The sequence below is a fragment of the Citrus clementina genome, unplaced genomic scaffold (genome assembly GCF_000493195.1).
Source record: "Citrus clementina cultivar Clemenules unplaced genomic scaffold, Citrus_clementina_v1.0 scaffold_2, whole genome shotgun sequence".
NCBI classification, from domain to species: domain Eukaryota; kingdom Viridiplantae; phylum Streptophyta; class Magnoliopsida; order Sapindales; family Rutaceae; genus Citrus; species Citrus x clementina.
Window position 1 is genome coordinate 29,813,948 of NW_006262688.1, and position 19,732 is coordinate 29,833,679.

At 34.5% G+C, this 19,732-nt stretch overlaps 4 protein-coding genes across 4 annotated transcripts; 1 reads left to right on the top strand and 3 right to left on the bottom strand.

The window, feature by feature from the left end:
• Positions 1–24: 24 nt before the first annotated feature.
• LOC18050856 lies at positions 25–1,927 on the bottom strand. Its single transcript, XM_006448555.2, has 2 exons — positions 1,689–1,927; positions 25–686 (listed from the first exon to the last, which is right to left on the bottom strand). Exons 1-2 carry the CDS (start codon positions 1,783–1,785, stop codon positions 466–468), a joined length of 318 nt encoding a protein of 105 aa, XP_006448618.1. The 5' UTR covers positions 1,786–1,927; the 3' UTR covers positions 25–465.
• A 2,885-nt stretch (positions 1,928–4,812) lies between these two features.
• LOC18050857 (zinc transporter 8) lies at positions 4,813–6,813 on the bottom strand. Its single transcript, XM_006448556.2, has 3 exons — positions 6,163–6,813; positions 5,284–5,433; positions 4,813–5,187 (listed from the first exon to the last, which is right to left on the bottom strand). Exons 1-3 carry the CDS (start codon positions 6,790–6,792, stop codon positions 4,882–4,884), a joined length of 1,086 nt encoding a protein of 361 aa, XP_006448619.1. The 5' UTR covers positions 6,793–6,813; the 3' UTR covers positions 4,813–4,881.
• Positions 6,814–7,605: 792 nt separating this feature from the next.
• Positions 7,606–10,739, bottom strand: LOC18050858 (beta-xylosidase/alpha-L-arabinofuranosidase 1). The gene is made up of 7 exons (XM_006448557.2): positions 10,280–10,739; positions 9,779–10,084; positions 9,508–9,677; positions 9,290–9,390; positions 8,859–9,200; positions 8,336–8,749; positions 7,606–8,241 (listed from the first exon to the last, which is right to left on the bottom strand). The coding sequence occupies exons 1-7, from the start codon at positions 10,715–10,717 to the stop codon at positions 7,631–7,633; spliced, it is 2,382 nt and encodes a 793-aa protein (XP_006448620.2). The 5' UTR covers positions 10,718–10,739; the 3' UTR covers positions 7,606–7,630.
• A 1,734-nt stretch (positions 10,740–12,473) lies between these two features.
• LOC18050859 (probable beta-D-xylosidase 2) lies at positions 12,474–15,553 on the top strand. The gene is made up of 7 exons (XM_006448558.1): positions 12,474–12,911; positions 13,107–13,412; positions 13,514–13,683; positions 13,797–13,897; positions 13,984–14,325; positions 14,435–14,848; positions 14,943–15,553. The coding sequence occupies exons 1-7, from the start codon at positions 12,474–12,476 to the stop codon at positions 15,551–15,553; spliced, it is 2,382 nt and encodes a 793-aa protein (XP_006448621.1).
• Positions 15,554–19,732: the final 4,179 nt, after the last annotated feature.

Below are 19,732 nucleotides of genomic sequence, written 5' to 3' on the forward strand. Positions count from 1 at the left end.
AAGGGGAGAGAGAGAGGAGTAGACTACAGGAAATTTTGAAGCTAAAGGATAGAAGAGGATAAGCATTACATCAGCATATGAAGATGATAAGCATTACATAAGCATATGAAGATCCTCATCAGTTAATGGCTGGTTTCCAATAATTGCACCATATGAAGATTATTACAAAAGCGGCTGGTTTCCAATAATTGCACCATATGAAGATTATTACAAAAGCATTCCACCTCCCTTCACACTTCGTCCACACCAAGTTCTTTTCTCGAAAGAAAAAGGAAAAAATAACTAAGTGAACAGCACAAAATCATACATCTCCCAAAATTGTAGGGTTGGCACTGAAACTCTGGCATGACACTTTAGAAACATAGATAACCAAGCATATTTCAACTTTATCCAATCAGCAGTGAGCCCTGCTCGCACATTCATTTGAAAATTTCTCAAAGGTGAAATGGCCAAGGCTTTGGTATCCTACTCTTTTTTCTTGAGGGATTCAGAAGAAACCTCAGCTTTATCGGTAGGCTGGCTTACACTAGCTTTTGCCTCGGCAAGAAATTTAGGGTCTGGCTCATGTTTGTCTGAAGGTTCCCTCATTGCCATATAAATGTAAAATGCAATAACTATATTTACAGATATCACAGCAAGAAACCCACTCAACAGAGTTGCAGAGTAAGGTGTCAAATTTGTTGAACCTGTCAGAAAGTGTGAAAACACTTCAAAATCTTATCATCAAAGAGGAAAAATGATGATGCTTCAACAAGATACTCCTATGAACTGCATTGGTGCACACATCAGGAAAAGTATAATAATTGATATCAATTTTATAATATACTCAAAAAAGAAATGGAGTAATCCCCTAAGAAGAGGAGGGGCTACCTTTGGCTTCGAAGTTTTGACTTAAGGAACCATTTTAGAAAGAGATAAAACCAGTTCCTAGACTGTCTTTAAGAAAAAAAGGTCTATCATTGCAAATGTTAGCCAGGGTTTATTTACTTTTTCTAATTTCAAAGTGCCCTGCAGTCTGGACAGATTACACGATTAATGGAAAACCCTAACTCCCATCACATAGGCTTTCCATAAAATGTTAAATTGTTAATGGCCAAGCCATATGTAATCCAACCACATCCATGGCGCTTCCCTCTCCCGGTGAAGCACACTTCCATTGCAATAACTTATAATTGAAAAAAAAAAAGAAAAAAAAAGCATGGTGTTATCCAATTTTCTAGTTATACATCATTTTTCAAATATCGGAACAAAAAAGAAAATCAACTAGTACGGGTGGTGGCACTCAAGTACACGTGTATAAAAAAGCGTTAGGCTTAACTTTCTCTGTTAAGCTTGAGGAGATACTTCTTAATGCGAGATGGTTAGCATCCTTTCCAGGATAATGAAGTTAAGTTGCGAGAGTCAAAACACTGCATTCAACAAAAACAAGAGCAAACCTACCAATTGATAACAAAGCAAAATGAAAAGGGCATTCACAATAAACTATATTTGTTTCCTCGATTTAGATCCTATTTCCACCAACCCAGAAAAAAAAAACAAAACAAAAACAAAAACGTTCACACGCAAACAATTGAAGTAATAGCCGCAATAAAATCCACAATTTTTATCAACCTAATGGAACTAATTCGAGCTTAAGCTACCAAACTTCAGAACAAGTGCTTAAGAAAAAAAAAAAAGTTTGATCTTACCAGGAAGCAAATTATGATTAAAAGCGTATAAAATGGCAAGCGGAGCCATCCACATAAACATCGATGCGATGAAGAATTTTTTCACCACGGCTGCCATTGTTATTTTGTTTCTGACGAAAACTACGAACTTAAATTCAGCGAACTCTTCCGTTTTGTTTCAGTTTCGCAGAATCGTCCAGATGGGTAGAGTTCGATTGATTTTTGAAAGAGAGCATGGAGTATGGTTCGGTTTAGTCTTAATAGACCGAATTTTTGGTTCGGTTTAGTCTTAATAGACCGAATATTTGGTTCGCTCAGACATGTAAACCAGTCAACCATAGGGTTGGCTGGCCCGGAAAAATTTGCTGGCCCAAAAACGATTTATTTTATTTATCTTGTCATTATTTTGTTTCTTCAAAAATAATAAGTTAATAATTATGATAAATTTATGAAATTAGATACATAGTTGCAATTTGTAAATATGTATACCATCACATAAATCGGGACAATAAAAATGTATATCATTACACCAGTCAAGACAATAAAAGTTTTGAATTTCTTTTAATAACTTGAGAATCAACCTAAATTTAATGATAATACAATACTTCTTATTCTTACGAATTAATCAGTTTTCACATGTGCCTAATAAATTTTGTATTCATTAAAGTTAAAAAAAATATTTCTATTCTTATGAATCAATGAATTTTCAATTTTTCACAAGTACCTAATATACTTTTTTGAGGAGTAATGATTTTAGTAGTAGCCACTGTAAGAAAATACCTTCAAATTTAGAATTGATGTCAGTTGATAAAATTTCAAATGGAGAGAATATTCACCACCGACGAAAAATCAAGAAGAATGATTATTGAATAAACATGATTTAACTCCTACTCAAGATTTGTCATTTGGGTTGAATGAGCTGACTTTCTTAGTTGAATTCCTAGCATCAAGTGTGAATAGGCAAATCACACGCTTATGTTGGCAATGGTGATCCAAAATTTAAAATTTCACTAATATTACCGCCAAATTATACTACAAATCCCTATGTTTAGAACAATTCCCACATCCATTTATTTTTCTACGTTTCAGAAAGCTCATTCTCACCTTCCGGAATTTTAAAAAGTTTGGTTTTCAGCATGATTAGTGAAATATCTCAATTAGTATTAGAGTTAATTATTCTGTGGTGACATATTTTTAAAATATGACTCATGTTTTAAAAACATTCAATCAAGTGGTAATTAGTTAATTTTTGTAATTAACTCTAATAGCACAAAGGTAACATTAGAAAAATAAATTTATTTATCTTCCACCTTTTGTTTGTTATCTCTTTGTTCTTTTCTTTTCTTTCTTTCCTCTCCCCCCCCCCCCCCCCCCCCTTCTTTCTTTGTCTTGCCCGTGCTCCGTCTACATGCTTCATCTTCTCTACATTCATAGCACGATAGTAATTGCAAGCTAAAACAAATGCTTACTAAGCCATAAAACCGGACTCAAACTGATTCTCGAGGAATCAAGTCCAACATTTGCAAAATTAGAGCTAATGAAATAAAAACATTAGTGGTGTGTTTACTTCCCGCATTGGAAATCGAAATCCAGAATCGAAATGATTGATGGTGTTTACTTCGCAAAAATGGAGTAGGAATTAAAATCGGAATCAGAATCGTAGGGCCCACAACTATTTATGAATGGGAAATAGGAGATTGATTCCCATGGGGGAGGTGGGAATCAATCTCTCATTCCCTAGAGTTCCCATTTTGCCCCATTGACATTTTAAATTTCCTAAAATGCCCCTCCTTTAAATACAAAATATAAATATCAAAAATAAAAAAGCCAAATATATAATTAATTAATTAATATACTATTATAATTAATTAATTAGTATATTATAGTTAATTAGTATATTGATACATTATTAACAAGAATTATTAATAATTGTAATTTTTGAATAAATAACACAATAATTAATATATTATAATTATAATTAATTAATTACTATACTATTATAATAATTATTAATATAGTTATTATAATTAATTCATATATTATCATTAATTAATTGAAATAAGTATTACTATTAATTAATATAAAAACTATAATTATTATTAATAATTAATATAATTGATTCATATATTATTATTAATTAATATAATTATTACTATTAATAAATATATTAATACATTATTAACAATAATATATTAATAATCATAGTTTTTGAATAAATAATCACAATAATTAATATATTTTTATTATTATAATTAATTAATAAATATACTATCATAATAATCATTAATATAATTATTATAATTAATTCGTATATTATTATTATTATTAATTAATTAATTAATATAATTATTACTATTAATTAATATATTAATACATTATTAACAACAATATATTAATAATTATAGTTTTTGAATAAATAATCACAATAATTAATATATTATTATAATTAAATAAGTAATAATATTATTAATTAATATATCAATATATTATTGAAAATAATTAATAATAATAATTTTTTAATAAATAATCACTATAATTAAAATATAAAATAATAATTATGACAATAATTCATTAAATACTTTTAATAATTTGTCACAATCTAACTCATTCCGATTTTGATTCCGAGACAAAATAAACACATTTATGGCAATTCAGCTCATTCCAATTTCGATTTCTACACTTCAAGCAAATAACTTATTATGATTCCCATTCCCTATTCCCATTCCTATCCATTCCGATTCTAGCTCATTCTGATTCCAGTTTAGTAAACGCAACATAGATTTATCTTAATTCATGAGAGATTGCCTTTTATTATGTTAAAAAATGAGTTTGATTCAACAATAATTTTTTAAAAAAATTGATTTATCTTTAAAAAAAAGCCTTGTTAATGAATTCAACTTAAGATTTACATTTAATTTTATATATTTTCTATTGAAAAAAAATAAAAATCAATGAGTAGAAACAAGCACGTCATTTCCTAACTGATTTACCACTTCCATTAGAATTAATAGTAAAACTTAAAGAATTATCATCTAATCGAGTATTTTTAAAATATGTATAATCCTTTTATAATATGTCAAAACAAGTGTTACCCACAGATACTTAACCCTTAATATTATATTTTACATGAAGGCAATTACGCTTTAAGTTGCAATAAGGCACGAACAAGTTTGCATTTCGTAAACACAGGAGGGCGAAAGCATGGCTGTGAATTTTAGGCCCATTTAGCCAAGAGAGACATGCAACCTGAGCCTAAAAGAAGAGAAAAATTAGCTCCAAGCTGCAACTTGAAATTGGTTTGCAACTTAGGACTCATAAAATCCGTTGCAAGAAGATCCACAAGCGCCATATAGATCAAGATTCCAGCTGAAGCAGAGTTGAAAATGCCTTCAATAACAAGAGCTGTTGGGCTATTCTCTTTGTAAACTTTTGATATCCCAATCCCAATTCCAATCCCGACGGGAGTGGTCAGGGAAAAGAAAAGTATCATTGCCACTATGGATTTTGACTTGAACTTTGCCTGCTTCCACAAACAAATCAACACCATCAATACTCTTTATATTTTGTGTTCTTGGCTTTTACATTTTAAAATTTGTGACTAACAAGTAGAGAGTACCTGAGAGATGCATCCACCAAGGCCCATGCCTTCAAAGAACTGGTGAAAAGTTAGTGCTGCTACGAGGGGCTTGATTGTCTTTACACTTCCGGATGCACCCAATGAAATCCCAATGATCACCGAATGCACAACTATCCCCAACTCTAATACCTATAAAACATTCAATTTTGTTACGTGGAGGAGAATTGAAGGCTTCGCAATAGTGAACAAACTTTTCAACGAACAGATATAATATAGTGTAGTATCTTCACCATATATGCTTTAAATATAATTCAAATGAAATATAATTCAAATGAAGATAAAGGCAAGATAGCCCCCACACTGTAAATGCCTTTATCCTATTTTTTGCACTACCCACATGATGCAAACAGTAAACACAGTTCTATTTTCCAACTAATGTCATATCAGTACCAGAAAACATCGACCCATCTTTGTATCAGAAAGCATATCAGTAGTGTCACAGATAATGCTTTCTGCAAAACTGACTTTCTGAATCTTATTCGAAACTCAAAACCTGATGCCAAGATTGATGTAAAGTCAGGAACTGTTATCATGGAACCCACGTAGCCCAACGTGCACGTGCAATTGATTGACCACACCAAAGGACTTTCAGGACGTACTCACTAGTTAGTCAGTCAACTTCTGGAACATGCGCAAACACAAGCGGCGCGATAAATTATCAGAAGTACTTGTTACAAGTTTTGTCCTCTCTGGAAATTGCTTCTTCGATTAGATAGTTTATTTATTTATTTATTTTTTGAAAAGAATTAGATAGTTTAATTAAAATAAAATATTTGAGGATTTTTTTTTTCTCACCACCAGAATGGTGTAATAGAAAACAAAGGGGGAAGTAAACAATCAACTCACAGCAATTGATACCTGTGATACAATTCGGTGTCGGAAAAGATCAGAAGTCCCAGAACCAGAAGCATCCGACGATGCAAAAGCAGAGCCATGCGCATGGCCGTGCGTGGCATGTGTATGTACATGAACATGACCTTCATGCTCTGCATGCATCTCCTTGTCATCATCATTAACAGGCAAAGCCTTACTAAAATGCAAACGTTGATAAAAAGATGTGGCAAATGCATCAACCATCATAGTCAAAATCGCGGAAACCATTGCCACAAACCCGGTGAAAGGGAAATCCTGCCATGGTTTTGGGCTTAAGCAAGGACTAGTTAGACTCTCATACGCATCAGGCAGTATGTGGACAAAGCCTGTGGCAAGAATCACACCGGCGGCAAAGGCTTTGATTATGAAGAAAATATTGTTCTCAGGATGAAAAGTTGAGATGTTTTTTCCAAAGCTTGGAATTGAAACACCGAAAGCACCCGCAATCAGGATTGATAGAATCGCAACGATTTTCAATTTCAAAGCTTTGTTTTTGTGGCCACTGCCGCCGGTGGTTTCAGTGAGATCACACTTGCATTCTGCAGAAGCTGAGAGGGGGAGGAGAATAAAAAAAAAACAAAAGAAAATAAAGAGGAACATTGTTTTTCTGGCCATGGCTGCAATTACTGAGTTGCATTATTCAATATTGTTGAGTAGTATTATCTTTTATGATTTTGAGTGTGTATTTATTGATGAGAATAGTTGGTCAATGTGATCAAGAAAGTGTGAAATGGCGACATGAAAGTGTATGAAATATGCATTTGATTGGCTTAGGCTTGACAAGTGTGTGGTCTGTTGACTAAATGATGACATTATGAGTTAACATCTTCGTTTCTCAAGGAAGTTGGATTTTAATTGGGTTTTGGGATCACTAACAGTCCCATCAAATTAGGGGACTTAGTGGAAAGTGACACTCTGGCTCTTCTGCGAACTCAAAACAAAGCTACCTTTTTCTCTCTTAAAAAATGGAAAATTTCATCAACTTCTCTCGGACGTTTGATTGTACTATTATTCTATTTATTTTAAATATGTACAATTAATTATTACTATTCTTTATGATATCATCATTAGGGCACGATGTGAGATGCGAGATTGTGATGCTTGTTGTACAAACACCTCATGATGAGAACACAATTCTGATCGCCCAAGAACTACCCTTGGACCCCTAACGAGCCCAGATAAACCAAGCCAGCTCATTTTGACTGTATTATCCATTTATTCTTCATTATTTAAGCTAAAAGGAAGGGGCTTGTAGTGGTAGCACGTGTAGGAGTGAAATTCTGAAAATTTGAATGGAAACAATTATAGAAAAGTTAATTTTATTTACCTCATCAATGAAAAAATAAATCAATGTTTTTAGTACAAATAATTCTTTCGCCTCTCTCGAACATATGACAACAATTCATTAAACAGTGTATATAACACATATGGAGTATCGAACACGTTCTCCCTTTTAATAATTGAAGTTGAGATGAATGGGAAATGAAACCCCTCCATTGCCAACAAAAATAGTGTGCTCCCCAGCCGGCAGAAGGGTATTTGCAGCATAGTCCACGATATTTAAGCTCTTGCAAGCATTAAACACAAATTTAATCCTCTTATTCCGTCCGGCCCTCACAAAAACCCTTTGGAAACCGATGACTTGCTTGATATAAGTTGCAGCTATTTCTGCAGGGGGCTTGGAGTACACAATGACAACATCACTGCCATCTGTGCTGCCAACATTTTGAACGTCAACTTTGAACTCAAAATAATCATCGCATCTCAGGTCATTGACCAGAACACCAGGACACCGGGTCTTGGAGGCATCACTCGTATAGTTTAGATTGCGACAATGTTGAAGTTTGTTCAAATTTACGTGAATTGTCTTCGTAAAGGAAAGTAGATTGTATTTGAATTGCGTATAGCTAAGGCCGTATCCGAATGGATACAGTGTTGGGCCGTTGTAGAATTTATATGTTCTTCCCGGATAACCTAAGCTATCAACAGGCCTCAATGGCATGGAAGTCAATGGTAGCATCTGGACGTAATCACCAATATACCAGGTTATGGGCAATCTTCCACCTGAAAGCAATATCATCATTTCTTTGTTATACCGAAAGCATACATACAAATTAAAATCGAATTAATCAATATTCCCCTGTAAATATATACATACCAGGATTGAATTTACCGAAGACAGCAGCAGCAATGGCACGGCCACCTTCCTCTCCAGGATAGCCAGCCCATAAAATAGCTTTGATGTTAGTGTTGGTCTCAGCAAAGGCGATATCGACGCCACCGGCAGACATGATTACGAGAATGACCGGACCTTTGGCAACTTCAGCAACCTGGTTGATAAGCTGAGTTTGGTATCCAGGAAGCCAAAGATCTTCCCTGTCCAAGCTCTCTGCCTCAACTGACAAATCTAAGCCTGCCAAAATTATGGTGGCATCCGCGGTCTTTGCGGCTTCTGAAGCAGCAAATATGGAGTTATTGCTCTTGCAGGCAACGTCATCACATCCCGTCTCGTAGGTCACGTTTGCATACGCAGAGAAGCCAGCAATTGGAGACATGTATCGACAGGGAATACCTACAACAATTAACATGTCGTATATAATTAGTTTTTGAAAACTAAAGAGTAAAGAGCAAATGTATCTCCTTTATTTAGATTGCGGTTTGGTGGTATTCAATGAATGTACCTGCGTAATTTCCAATCATGGCTACAGTAGCATTGGCGTGTGGCCCCACGACTGCGACTGTTTTGACCTTGGCAGAGTTCAAAGGCAGAGTGTTCTGATCATTCTTTAAAAGAACAATTCCTTCTCTGGCTGCTTCTGCGGCTAACTCTATATTTTCATCCGAGCAAATATCTTTTTTGCCAAGAGACACATACTGAGGGCTTCCATCGAAGAATCCTAGCCTCATTAGAACGGTGTAAAGGTACTTGAGAGATTTATCTATATCTGTTTCCTTCACCTTCCCTTGTTGCACTGCATTTCCAGTGAAGTTTGTGTAGTATTGTCCACAGTCCAAATCCAATCCTAAGACAAAATAAAACCGTGCATAAACTCCATTCATTAATTACAAAACCAAAGCAGCAGCAATATGTTTCGGAAATCTAAAAACTAACCAGCTTTTAGTGTTTGGGCAACAGCATCTTCTTTCGAATCAGCTAGAAATTTGTGGTTATCAACCATAACTTGGATTGAATCACAGTCTGCCACTATGTATCTGAAAAAAAAAAAAAAGAGTTCAATAGTAATAAAATAATAGTTAGCAACTATAATTTATTTTCGGTTAAAAAGTAATTCATTATTGAATTATATTATAATAGAATATTAATTGTACCCGTGAAGATCCCATTCTCCCCTAACAGTTTGATTTAAGAGCTTTGGGTCAGCACAGGAAGGTATGCCATTGACACGGTTATAAGAGCACATAACACTGCTAGCGTCGCCTTCTTTGACACACATTTCAAATGGTCTAAGGAAAGTCTCCTCCATATCTTGCTCGGTCACCTTAATTTAAAATCCAATAAATCGTTAGAAATTTAATTTGCGTTGTATCTCACACTCCGTAGCTTAGTTAATTTTTCGTCATTAGATTAAGAGGTACTAACCCTTGCATCAAAATGATAACGATCAACTCCCTTCCAATTATCAACATCGTAGGCAGCATAATGCTTGCAGCACGATGAAACTTTTAAAGGTCTAGAGTTCAAATCCGTCGCATTTTCATGTCCCTCGACGTCTTGTAAGCCCCTAACATAGTTGACTGCATATCTTCCAACAACAAAAGGATCTTCGCCGGGCGTCTCAGTGATTCTTCCCCACCTTGGATCCCTCGCTACATTAATGTTTGGACTCCAATATGTTAATCCAGCTCGCCCTAGATTGTACATCGCTCGTGCTTCTGTTGAAACGGCCTACAACAATAAAGAGTGAGTTTTTTGTTTAATGAATGCTTTCTTAACGAGGATTTTCGTACTTTATTAAGATCTGAAAAAGACTTTTACACACTTTAATGAAGTGCAAGAACCGCTTATTAAAATGTTTCTATTAATTTAATTATCCACGACATGCTAACAAAAATAAATGAAATGGCGCGTGAGATCAAATACCCGGCCTATCTTTTTCCATAATGACTCATTGAATGAAGCTGTTGTGAGGATAACAGTGGGAAAACTTGTCGCTCCAGGAACTACATCATCGAAATGAGTGCCGGGACCGACATTAGACACTCCATGGAGTGCCTCGGACCACCACTCGTACTGCGGAAGCCCCAGCCTTGGGACGCCGTGAGCAAAATCTCCGAGTTGCTGCACCTTTTCATCAAGGGTCATTCGGCTCACCAAGTCCTTCACTCTTACGGAATAGGGTAAAGATGAATCACAGAAGAGAAAGCTTGACATTTGCAATCCAAGTTTAGTGAATCGAGCAGGGTCACAAACATAGACAGGGCTACTGCTGTCATTTGCATTAACAGCGTTTGTCGAGAAGACAAGTAAAGCAATGGAGAGACTGAAGCATATGAGGAAACTAACAACTTTGGCCATCATATCCTCTTCTTATTCTTTGAGAAGGAAGCTATAGATTTTAGCTATGGAAAAATTATGAGGCAACTGTGTGCTTTTATAAGTGATTTTTGCCCCCTTTGGCTGATGTGATTGGCTATTATCTTTGACTAGCTAGATTACTGTTATGAAGTTAATATTGTACACGGCTTCTAGAAGAGAATGTGAACCCCTCACTTTCCTTTTAGTTTATAACAGCAAACATATTTGTTAAATTTTGTCGAATACTTCGTTACAGTAACGCGTGACAACTCTACTTCGCTGTGCTCAAGTACGGATGAATGCATGGAAAGTTTACGAACAATAAACGATTTGTCGTTTCAAGTTTCAACCCATTTGATGGTTTCTTTTATCCAACACTCCTAAAATGTCGCAAATTAATGCCGATTGATTTAGCCAAACAATTTTGTTTTAGTTATTTAAGTTGAATATGAAAATCAGGAAAATTAGGTCGTGGATTAATGTGAATTCCGTTTCAGCCGATCAATTTGGTTTTAATCCTTTGAACAAATTAATTCATCTAGTTTCTTTCCCCTTTTTCTTATGAAAAAGATAAGGCTAAGACTCCATTTCATAAATTAATTATAAAAAAAAGAAGTTAATATTAATTAGTTAATTCGAAAGATTAAAACTATTTCATGAATCAACGAGGTTTGCTTCCAAATTCCAATTAGTAGCTCTATGGTTGATGATAAGCTTACATAAGCAAATCATAATAGGTTGTATTGAGATAATTAAGTTTGGTGGTGTGTGTCGTGTTCAACAATTCAACATAAACAAGAGCAGGCACAAGGAATTTTGCCTTACTACAATAAACAGAAATTTTAGTTGCAGCTCTAAAGTGATTTTGATTCTTGCCATCAGTATTTTAGAATGTTTTTCATTCTTCTAAATGAGGTAAATATCTTATATTTTTATTTAGATGGTGACACAATTAATAATGAACCATCAGTACAATAGATGAATTAACAACTTAAAACAGTATTTTCTTTCAACAATTTTACTTTCATAAAAAAATAGGTGACAAAATTTTTCATAACTACTTGGATATTGAATATTTCATATGTTTTATCAAATTCTGTAACCTAATTAAGATAATATCGTTTTGTAAAATCTTTTTCTAAATAGATTGTATGGAATCAATGAATAAATGAATATTTAGGTTCCAATCAATTTTAACCAGTCAAAGGATCCCCATCTTTCCCAAATATCTTCAGTAATCGTTAACGAATTTTACATAAATGTACTCACAATGTCCAACTAAAAATAATAAACCGGTCTAGAATAAATTTGAACGAGATAACATAACTATAAATTTATTATTGTTTGGCTAATTGGCTAAATCAATCGCCATCAATTCGCGACAGTTTGTGAGAATTGGATAAAAAACAATCAAATGGGTTGAAACTTGAAACAACAAATCGTTTATATTGTTCTTAAAATCTCCTTGCATTCATCCATATCGAGCACAGCAAGCTTTAGTTGTCACCCATGATTAATCAAGTATTAGAAAAAAATTTAGCAATAAGTTTGTTGTCATAAACTAAATAGAGATTTCGTGGTTCGCATTATCTTTACAAACCGTGAAACTGTAATTTTATAACAGCAATCCAGCTAGTCAAAGATAATAACCTTTGAGATGAACTCAAAGCGCATAATTAATTGCTTATAAAAAGATAGGCAGCTTCATAAACTGCTTCATAGCTACAAGCTTCTTTCTCAAAGACTAAGAATAAGAACGATGGCAAAAGTAGTTAGTTCTCTCCTATGCTTGATCAGTCTCTCCATTGCTTTACTTGTCTTCTCTACGAACGCTGTTGATGCGAATGGCAGCAGTAGCCCTGTCTTCGTTTGTGACCCCGGTCGGTTCTCTAAACTTGGACTGCAAATGTCAAGCTTTCTCTTCTGTGACTCATCTTTACCCTACTCCATAAGAGTGAAGGACTTGGTGAGCCGAATGACCCTTGACGAAAAAGTGCAGCAACTCGGAGATTTTGCTCACGGCGTCCCAAGGTTGGGGCTTCCGCAGTACGAGTGGTGGTCCGAGGCACTCCATGGAGTGTCTAATGTCGGTCCCGGCACTCATTTCGATGATGTAGTTCCTGGAGCGACAAGTTTTCCCACTGTCATCCTCACAACAGCTTCATTCAATGAGTCATTATGGAAAAAGATAGGCCGGGTATTTGATCTCACGCGCCATTTCATTTATTTTTGTTAGCATGTCGTGGATAATTAAATTAATCGAAATTTTTTAATGAGCAGTTGTCGCACTTTATTGAAGTGTGTAAAAGTCTTTTTCACATTTTTAATAAATTACAGAAATCCTCATTAAAAAAGAATTCATTAAACTAAAACTCACTCTTTATTGTTGTAGGCTGTTTCAACGGAAGCACGAGCGATGTACAATCTAGGGAGAGGTGGGTTAACATATTGGAGTCCAAACATTAATGTAGCGAGGGATCCAAGGTGGGGAAGAATCACTGAGACGCCCGGCGAAGATCCTTTTGTTGTTGGAAGATATGCAGTCAACTATGTTAGGGGCTTACAAGACGTCGAGGGACATGAAAATGCTACGGATTTGAACTCTAGACCTTTAAAAGTTTCATCCTGCTGCAAGCATTATGCTGCCTATGATGTTGATAATTGGAAGGGAGTTGATCGTTATCATTTTGATGCAAGGGTTAGTACCTCTTAATCTATTGACGAAGAATTGACTAAGCTACGGAGTGTGAGATACAACCCAAATTAAATTTCTAACGATTTATTGGATTTTAAATTAAGGTGACCGAGCAAGATATGGAGGAAACTTTCCTTAGACCATTTGAAATGTGTGTCAAAGAAGGCGACGCTAGCAGTGTTATGTGCTCTTATAACCGTGTCAATGGCATACCTTCCTGTGCTGACCCAAAGCTCTTAAATCAAACTGTTAGGGGAGAATGGGATCTTCACGGGTACAATTAATATTCTATTATAATATAATTCAATGAATTGCTTTTTAACGGACAATAAATTATAATTGCTAACTATTTTTTTATAACTATTGAACTATTTTTTTTTTTTTCAGATACATAGTGGCAGACTGTGATTCAATCCAAGTTATGGTTGATAACCACAAATTTCTAAGTGATTCGAAAGAAGATGCTGTTGCCCAAACACTAAAAGCGGGTTAGTCTTTAGATTTCCGAAACATATTGGTGCTTTGGTTTTGTAATTAATTAATGAAGTTTATGCACGGTTTTATTTCGTTATAGGATTGGATTTGGACTGTGGACAATACTACACAAACTTTACTGGAAATGCAGTGCAACAAGGGAAGGTGAAGGAAACAGATATAGATAAATCTCTCAAGTACCTTTACACCGTTCTAATGAGGCTAGGATTCTTCGATGGAAGCCCTCAGTATGTATCTCTTGGCAAACAAGATATTTGCTCGGATGAAAATATAGAGTTAGCCGCAGAAGCAGCCAGAGAAGGAATTGTTCTTTTAAAGAATGATCAGAACACTCTGCCTTTGAACTCTGCCAAGGTCAAAACAGTCGCAGTTGTGGGGCCACACGCCAATGCTACTGTAGCCATGATTGGAAATTACGCAGGTACATTCATTGAATACCACCAAACCGCAATCTAAATAAAGGAGATACATTTGCTCTTTACTCTTTAGTTTTCAAAAACTAATTATATACGACATGTTAATTGTTGTAGGTATTCCCTGTCGATACATGTCTCCAATTGCTGGCTTCTCTGGGTATGCAAACGTGACCTACAAGACGGGATGTGATGACGTTGCCTGCAAGAGCAATAACTCCATATTTGCTGCTTCAGAAGCCGCAAAGACCACGGATGCCACCATAATTTTGGCAGGCTTGGATTTGTCAGTTGAGGCAGAGAGCTTGGACAGGGAAGATCTCTGGCTTCCTGGATACCAAACTCAGCTTATCAACCAGGTTGCTGAAGTTGCCAAAGGTCCGGTCATTCTCGTAATCATGTCTGCCGGTGGCGTCGATATCGCCTTTGCTGAGACTAACACTAACATCAAAGCTATTTTATGGGCTGGCTATCCTGGAGAGGAAGGTGGCCGTGCCATTGCTGATGTTGTCTTCGGTAAATTCAATCCTGGTAAGTATATATTTACAGGGGAATATTGATTAATTCGATTTTAATGTGTATGTATGCTTTCGGTATAACAAAGAAATGATGATATTGCTTTCAGGTGGAAGATTGCCCATAACCTGGTATAATGGTGATTACGTCCAGATGCTACCATTGACTTCCATGCCATTGAGGCCTATTGATAGCTTAGGTTATCCGGGAAGAACATATAAATTCTACAACGGCCCAACACTCTATCCATTCGGATACGGCCTCAGCTATACGCAATTCAAATACAATCTACTTTCCTTTACGAAGACAATTCACGTAAATTTGAACAAACTTCAACATTGTCGCAATCTAAACTATACGAGTGATGCCTCCAAGACCCGGTGTCCTGGTGTTCTGGTCAATGACCTGAGATGCGATGATTATTTTGAGTTCAAAGTTGACGTTCAAAATGTTGGCAGCACAGATGGCAGTGATGTTGTCATTGTGTACTCCAAGCCCCCTGCAGAAATAGCTGCAACTTATATCAAGCAAGTCATCGGTTTCCAAAGGGTTTTTGTGAGGGCCGGACGGAATAAGAGGATTAAATTTGTGTTTAATGCTTGCAAGAGCTTAAATATCGTGGACTATGCTGCAAATACCCTTCTGCCGGCTGGGGAGCACACTATTTTTATTGGCAATGGAGGGGTTTCATTTCCCATTCATCTCAACTTCAATTATTAGACGGCAGAAATTTTCTGGAAGCTTTTTATACGTTACCATTTCCGTCATGTGCCCCTTTATAGGCGAAAGAATTGCTTTGTACTACTAATTATTTATTGATTCGTTAATTGATATGATTGACATATTGACTCGATAGTTTCTGTTTCTCATGTACTTCTATTTCTTAGTCATTTAAATATTTGTCCCTGTAAAATCTTTTAAAAATTGTACTGGAAAACTAACTGAAACACCAAAAACTAATTTGATATACGTTGAAATGTTGAATCATAAAATTGACATACAATTACATGGCCCTTATTAGTGAATAATGAGGAATCGATTTGACCCACCAAATATCTGAAATCATCTAATCCTAGCAATGAGTCCAAACGAAAAACTTCAGTTTCTCTTTGAACTTCATGTTGTTCACGCAAATTCTATCGTAGCCCCAAAGTGTTTATTTATAGATCTATTTATCCTAACAAACTCATATTGAATTGATCATCGGTTTTTTTTCACGCGAAAGTTCTATGGCCAAGGCTTTGGTGTCTTGAGTCATATTCGGTTAATCTGCTTACTGTTGCGTGGTTCTAAATTAGAATTCATGTTAGATTTTAAGAATAAATCTACTATGTTAAGATTCATTGATTCTAGAGAATATTGAATAAATAGAAGCTCAACACTCAATCTCACCACAAAAACTATATTTTTAATAACTTAAATTTAAGACTCTTGCCTAAAATAAAATTACAACTTGAATAAGAATTAAATTAGGAAAAAGGAAAACTAATGAATACACGGTCTAATTTAAATAATATAATTTTATTTTATTCAAGTTGTAATTTAGACAAGAGTCTTAATTAGATTACCACGTGGTCATCTTTAAGTCAAACCACCAAACCTACGACTCAATAATTTGAATTAATTTAGATGTTTTATAACTGGGAGAAAGACTATACATGCACATGTCCAAATTATTTAAAAAAAACTTAGGCCATGTTTGGTTTGACAAAAAAGCAGGAGAGGAAAAGAGTGGAATGAAAAGGAACGGAGAAGAGTAGTGAAATTAAATTTTGTTGTTTGGTTTGATATAAAATTTGATAAGGAAATGAATATAATTTTTTTTAAGACAGATTTATTTTTACTTTAAAAATTAAACTATTTAAATTAGTAATAATATATATAAAAAATAAAGTGGTTGTCCGGTGGCCGGCGGCGAAGGTCCGGCGACTTTCTGGTAAGGTCCGGCGTCTTTCCGGCGAGGTCCGGTGGAGGTCCGCCGACTGTCCGGTGAAAGTTCGGCTACATCCGGCGAATTTCCAGTGACGTCCGGCGGCGGTCTGGCGAAGTCCGACAATGGTCCAGCGACTTTTCAGTGAAGGTCCATTTATAATATTAAATCAATAAAATAAAATTATAAATAATAATTATTAATGGCATTAAACAAGTTTAAAAGTTGAAGGGTAATTTTGGAAACTTTAATTTCTAATATAAGAGGAATTTAAAATTTTCATTATTAGGTTTGGACTTCAAATTCTATATTATGATGGATATTAAATTCTAATAGAAATTAAGTTCTTATATATTTTGTCAAACCAAACAATAGAAATAAAAAGATAATTTAAATTACTTTCCTGTCCTCCCAACCAAACACCACGTTAAGAGAAAAGAGATGAATTTGTCACCAAATAACATGCTTAGTTAATCGACAAGAAAATTAAATAGAGAAGAAGCAGCGTCAAAATTGTCCAAAAAATTATAAAACCTGATGGAGTGAGGAATTAATAGAGAAGAAGTAGTATCGATGCAGAAATGATATAAGAGTTCTAAATATCATGAATTTACTAAAACATGCAAATTAAAAATAATATTTTATAATAAAATTCTTCTACTCTAAATAAGGAAAACAGAACAAATGGCATCTAAATCCAATATTTAAAAAGAAAAAAGAAAAGAAATCCTAAAATCTTTTGGAAAAATAGAGAGAACAAATACTTAAAATAACAAAATGACTAAAAAAGAAACAAAATTTCTAGATCAACCACATGTTGTTCTAAGTTTGGTTCATCTTGTCACAAGATTCAAAATGATATATTATATGTCTTAAACGAATACCTGTAGCCCAACTTTCCACATCTGTAAAATACACCACTCATTCTACGTAACCAACCTATATCATATATATGCCTTTAAAACAACATGAGCCGTTGGCTATCTCATTGTAAACTCTTGATACCCCAACACCAATTCCAACCAAAGTTTGAAAATTAAGAAATTATACAAATTGGGATATCAAGAGTTTACAGCGAGAATAGCCAAACAGCTCAGGATGTTCAAAGCATATATTCATGATCTCTTCTGCTTCAGCTAATTAATTTTTCAAATGGGCAGCAGGTTTGGAAGGAAAAAAGAAAAGTTTTCGGATGCTGCTGATGAAATATTGAAGTGTGTATGTGTGCATATATATAGAGAGGCAAAAGCTGATGAAGACAGTTAAGAGCTAAATGAGGACATGCAATAAGCTCATTCAATTTTGGACGTGATCCAGCTGGAGCTAGATTTCAAGTGAGTGGTTGTTGAATTCAATGACGACATTATGACTACTCGTAATTTGTCTTTTCATTTGAATTATTCCGTTGCGTGTGGATTTTATTTGTAAATTTTGAAATAAAACCAGATCTATGAGCTCAGTCAAAATGAACACAAAAAAGTTGAAACAAATGAGCTCATATCATGCAATATTCCAGATTTCTGCAAGCTTCCATTAATGGTGATAACGAATAATATAAGAGTAATGATATAGCCACAAATTCTTGTACAAACTGATGTGGTATCAATTCATTAGTTAAATTAAATATATTTTAGCCCACATGATTTATTTTTATTATTTTATATTTTTATTCAACTAATGAATTGATGCTATATCAATTTGTACAAAATAAATTCGTACAAAAATTTATGATTGTATCATCACTCATAATATAAAGGTGGTAGATAACTCCATCGGGCTCGGCTTTTGGAGACCTCAAGTTTCTCAGAAAGCTTTAATATATAAGATTCGTTCAAGATCACTTTAGTTGAGCAATAAACTTCACTTGAAAATGACATAAAATATTACAGAAACCTCTGTGTAGTAGTGCAAATTAATTTTTATTTTTTATTTTTTTCCCACTTTTCAGTTTTGCCAAGTGATTCTAAGTAGTTTATTTAGCTGATCATCAAAATTCAGGAAAAGATGAGGGCTAAAAAATAGATTTAAATTTTACCAATTTCTTACCTCTCTCTCTCTCTCTCTCTCTCTGCACACACATATATCACGAATCTATTATAAGTAATCCAATTTTTTTTTAATTATGATACTATCTAAATTTCAATCATATAATATATCTAACACTTAGAAGAAGAACTCACTAAACCACTCATGCGCCGGAGTGCCACCAGACACGCGTCCCATTTATTTATTTATTTTGATAAGACCGTTTATCTCTAAGTAATGATGATATACATATATGTACAAAATCACGAACAAAAATCAATACACAATTAACTTTTGACATGAGTGTTATTAGATCTTTACTTCTTAGAGCTAAACTAACTTCTGTTCATCTACAAACAAAATCAAATTAAACAAAATAGCAATAAAAACCCAAATGAAGATCAGATTAGAGAATCCCATGACATGGTCCTCTCTCAACCTCAAAAACTAATTTAAAAGTTGAGGCTTTCCATCACAATTATTAAGTCACCACCAGTCCCTTCCACGATTGATGTGGGATAACGCCATCAATCTACGCCTCACACATCGAGCCTTGGGTCAAAAGCATAAATACATATTATATGTTGAAATGTTAGTAAATTTGGGATCCAATATCAGTGTTAGGTGGTTTTGTACCTCTCTCAACCTCAAAAACTAACTTGGGAGGTGAGGCTTTTTATCACACGTATGAAGTCACCACCAATTCCTTTTACAACCGATGTAGGATAACCCAAACAGACCATAGAAAAAATGTAATGGAAATGGATATATACCGTGACCATTAAATAATTTCACTCAATTAAAATATATGTTACATGAATAATGACGTATGCATTGAAATGAGTACAAAAAAAAGGCAAACAAATACATGCCACAAAAAATTGTCCTGTAATAAAATTTCTTTCTGTTTTGTAATGATTTTTCTGTCTTTCAATGATGGTATA